The sequence below is a fragment of the Gavialis gangeticus genome, unplaced genomic scaffold (genome assembly GCF_001723915.1).
Source record: "Gavialis gangeticus isolate Ggan-Ray unplaced genomic scaffold, GavGan_comp1, whole genome shotgun sequence".
In the NCBI taxonomy this organism is placed as follows: Eukaryota; Metazoa; Chordata; order Crocodylia; family Gavialidae; genus Gavialis; species Gavialis gangeticus.
The window spans coordinates 29,923,838-29,928,224 of NW_017728995.1; the positions used below are offsets into that span (position 1 = coordinate 29,923,838).

At 63.6% G+C, this 4,387-nt stretch overlaps 1 protein-coding gene across 1 annotated transcript in view; it reads right to left on the reverse strand.

Moving 5' to 3' along the window:
• The window catches only part of CHRNG (cholinergic receptor nicotinic gamma subunit), a 15,700-nt gene extending 11,536 nt beyond the window's left edge, over positions 1–4,164 (reverse strand). The window contains exons 1-5 of the mRNA XM_019503104.1: positions 4,099–4,164; positions 1,926–2,065; positions 1,148–1,192; positions 666–775; positions 43–198 (exon numbers count right to left, since the gene is read on the reverse strand). Of these exons, the coding sequence (XP_019358649.1) occupies positions 43–198; positions 666–775; positions 1,148–1,192; positions 1,926–2,065; positions 4,099–4,141 (494 nt within the window). The 5' untranslated portion in view covers positions 4,142–4,164. The remainder of the gene's footprint in view (positions 1–42; positions 199–665; positions 776–1,147; positions 1,193–1,925; positions 2,066–4,098) is intronic.
• Between the last annotated feature and the right edge of the window lie 223 nt (positions 4,165–4,387).

The following is a 4,387-nucleotide window of genomic DNA, read 5'->3' on the forward strand; positions in this document are numbered from 1 at the left end:
TGGGTCCAAGGTGCAGCGTTGCCCCCCCCCCCCCGCACTCACTGAAACACCAGGGAGCAGTTCTGCCAGTCGAAGGGGAAGTAGGTGACGAAGATGGAGCAGGAGCTGCGGTAGATGGCGGGCGGCAGCCACTGGATGCTGCCGTCGGGCCCTAGCAGCACGTTGGTGTAGAGTGTGATCTCGAACGTCCCGTCGATGCTGCAGGGCAGGGCTGGGGTCAGACCGGACTGTCCCTCCCTGCCTGCAGCTCCCCCAGCACTGCCCCAGGACCTCACAGCAGCCCCCGGGGGACCAGTGGTCCTCCAGATGTGCCCACATCTGGCCACTGGCTAGGTCCCCCCCATCAGGGGTGCGGAGTCCACGTGTACTGCCGGCCACCACCCGCAGGTGGCCCACAGAGACTAGCAGACATCAGCGCGTAAACGGGGGACATCAAATAGTCCCACCAGCCCTGGGCACCCCCAGCTGTGATGGGATGGGGGTGGGTGTCCTGCACCCTTGCTCCCTGCTAGAGTGAACTGGCCCCGCTCCTGGGAGGGATTCTGCTGCCTCCCATCCCTTGCAACTCATTGGAGATGGGACTGAGCTACCCGCCCTGCCCCACATCACCCCTGCCCCCTGTGCTGCCTGGCATCGCTGCCAGCCTGAGCCCTGTGGGCACCCACTTGTTCTCCAGGACAATGTCCGGCAGCCACACCATGGTGGAGGGCACCCGCAGGAGGCTGATGTTGTCATATTTCTCCTTGTCCCACTGCAGCCGGTAATCACGCCATTGCTGGAAGCAGGGCGGTAGAGTCAGCCAGTGTGCACCCTCTGGTACCTGGTGCCTTGCCTTGGGGGCAAGACCCCCAGGCACCGATGTGCGCCCTGCCTGGTAGCTGGGCTGCACCAGGACGGCTCTAGGATACGCGCCAGGGAAGAGGGCAGGCGGCTGCGGAGATGGGCCCAGTAGCCTGAGCTGCCCTCTGTGCTGGGCTGGGCTGTGCCTGGTGGTCCGAGAGCCCAAGGGGCACCAGCTCCAGGCTGTGCAGGCCTCTGCCTCCAGGCCAGGGTGAAGTGTGGGGGGGTCGGTGCCCTGGTGGCCTGTGCCCAGCTGGTGGCCGTGCCTGTAGGCTGGCTGGCCTGACTCGGGTGCGGGGGGCCTTACCATCTCGATCCAGATGTTGGTGGTGAGCATCTCCTCCCGCTCCTTCTGGAACCCGGGGAAAAGCCAAAGCAAGACGGTGGGATTGCAGCTGCGTTGCCTCCCTGCCCCGCTCCCCCCAACCATGGCCCTGCCTGCACGGGGGCCCAGGGCAATGCCGCCCCTCCTCGTGGGGGTCCAGCACAGATCCCTGTTCCCCCCAATCCCTGGGTCTTCCACACTGACGGTCCATCTAGGACAGGGACCCTGGCCCGGAGCAGGATGGCGTCCCAGGGTCCCAGCCCCCACCGGTCACTGCAGGCCTAGCCAGGCCAGTGCCTGAAATGGCAACCAGGGCAACTGCTTCCTTTGCACCTGCCCCCCACCTGTCCAGGGCACTGGCCCCTGCCCTGCTCCCAGCCTGCCCAACGTGGGAGCTGCCAGGTTTGCCAGGTATTGTCACCACAGGCAGCTGGGACAGAGCATCCCATAGCCCATGCCACGGGCTGCTGGCCTGGCAGGGAGCCCTGTCCTGGGGCAGGGGCAGGGGCAGGGGCAGGGGAAGGGCCAGGCGTGGCTGTCCCTGCTCAGGGCCCGGTGCCTTTGCCGGTGCCCTGCCTTGGCTTGCAGCTGGCATCAATGTCCGTGGCCTCTGGGATCTCTGCTCCTAGGCGGTGCTGCCAGGGGGTATCCTCCAGCCAGAAGGGGCAAAGCCAGGAGAGAGGCTAGGCCCAAGCCCGTGGCCTGGTGCCGCCATGGACACCCCGGTGCGGTGGGAAGGGGCAGGGGCAGCTCCGCGTACCAGGGAGATGAGGTTGGTGAGCGTGAGCTTGAGGCTGACGTCGATGATGTCTTCCTCCCGCCGGGCCGGGCGCAGGCTCCGGTCGTAGTCGGCCATTAGGTCACTGAGCAGCTGTTCCTCCTGGTTTCTGCCCAGGACACCTGAGAAGGGGGTGGCATGGCCCTGAGCGGGGTGGCTTGTCCCTGCGCCTGCTGGAGAGGGTTGGGCAGCCCACTATGGCACCTACCTGCACTCTGCCGCCTGGACGGTGCCACCTCCCGGCCCCGGGCAGAGGCCTGGGTATGCCCAGAGCGGGTGCAGCCGGGACCACAACGGCCCCAGCACCCATCACACCTGGCCCCTTCCGCAGGGCTCAGCTGCTAGGCTCCACCTGGCCTTGCCCATGCCACGGCCTCCTAGGGCAGGTTAACAGCCAGGTCGCACTGAGCTTCGAGCCGCGGGCTCTGCCTCCCCACCCCAAATAGGCTGAGACCCTGCGCGCTCGCTGCACACAGGGGCACCGTTAGATTGGGACCTGATTTCAGCCCTCGAGCAGGATTTGAACCAGCAACAAAAGCTTCTCACGTGCAGGCTGAGGTTGCCCAAGCCCAAAGATAAAAACCAACTCCTGCTGCTGGCTCAGGGGGCACCTTCTTTTGGGAAGCCTGTGTTTTGGTGCGTTGCAGCAGGGGACGACCCTCGTGGCTGGCGATGGGCAGGGTAGAGGGAGGGGAGCCATTAGCCATCCCCCAGCACGTCCCTGCAGCCCCAGGCTGGGCCGCCTGCTCCCTCCCCTGGGGCAGCCTTTTACTTAGCTCCTGCCAAACAGCCTAGTGGGGGCCCAAGAGCCAGCCTGGCACTCCCACCCAGAACTTCACCCCCTGGCAGCACCAGTTGTCCCCTCGTGGATGATTTTGGTTTTATTTCCCCTCATTTTAAATAATCAACATGCAGCAGCTGCCCAACAGGCTCCACACGGGACCCTGTGGGCTCCACACGGCACCTCACAGGCTGTACAAGCTGCCGGAGAGGCCCCACGTGCCCACGTTGCTTTAATTAGCAAAACTGTCGCTGCTCACTGGGAAGTGTGAAGTGTGTTAGACCAGACAGCAGGAGGCTGGCTGAGCTCAGCCTGTGCCCTTGTGTGAGTATGAGTGTGCATGTATGTGTGTGAGTGAGAGACAGAGCAAGCACACAGTGTGTGTGTATGAGCTCAACTTGTGTATATGTGCGTGTACGTGCATGTGCGTGCACGTGTGCGAGCTCATGGGGGAAAGTGTGCATGTGAGTGTGTATGTAAACATACATGTCATGGCAGGTGTGTGCATGTCTGAGTGTGAAATCATGGTGTGTGTGTGTGTGTGTGTGTGATCTCATAGGGCGTGTGCATGAGTGTGTGTGTGAGATCACGGGGGGTGTGTGTATGCTAGCTCACAGGGTGGGTGTGTGTAAGTGTGAGCTCATGGGGGATGCATGTGAATGTATGCATGCGTGTGAGCTCACAGGGTGCATGTGCGCCGGTGTGTGTGAGCTCGGCATTTGTGTATATATATGCATATGCATACATGTATGTACGTGCATGCATGTGTGAGCTCACTCTGTGTGTGCGTGTGTGTGCGCTCCCTGCTCAGAGCCCCTGCTAACAGACAGGCTCAGCAGCTGGCCCCTGGTTACAACAGTGCCTGGCAATGATTGTGCCGTGGTCTCGGGTTCTTGCACGCTGCCAGCAGGACGAGGAGAGCAGTCCCCGCTCACTGGCTAGGCTGGTGCGGTGTGCTACACGTGGGGAGGGAGCAATTACCTCCGGTAGGGTTAAACGCATGGCCACCCCTGCACGCCACCCCCAGAGCTGCTCACTGGGCTGTGCCTGTAGCTCCAGCCTGGTTGGCTGTGCCGGGGGCTGTACTTATCTATGGGAACAAGCGAGGGATGATGAGCCCATGGTGGGCTCTGCTGCACCCCTGGGGCTGGAGAGGGGGCAGGTTGCAGGGAAGGCATCGTGGTACCCTCCAGCCAGAAGGGCTGCAGAGCCCCAAGAAGGAATGGGGGGCAGAGGAGCTGGCCCTGTGTCAGAGCCAAGGGGTGCCTGCCCTGCCCTGTCTGATTGCCCAGCTCATGCCACCCAGCACAGCCCAGCCAGGGCTGCCCCTTGCCCCCAGCCCCGCTCCGCCCCTGCCAGCTGGGCAGTGCCTACCTGCGAGGGAGCCCAGGGCCATGAGCAGAGCCACGCAGCGCATGGTGCAGCAGCCTGTGTCCTGGGACAGTGGCTGGTGCGCGCTCAGGAGGTTTATTTCGGGCTGGGTGGGTGTCTCGTGCCCCGCCTCCCCGGCACAACGCCCAGCTGTCCAGCCACGGAATTGTCAGCTGTTCTCCTCCCGGGGGCCAAGCATCTCTCAAATGACAATGTGGGGTGGGGTCATGGGCCAGGGACAGGGCCAGGCCGGGCTGGGGCAGGGGAGATGTCCTTTCCAGACATGTCCTGC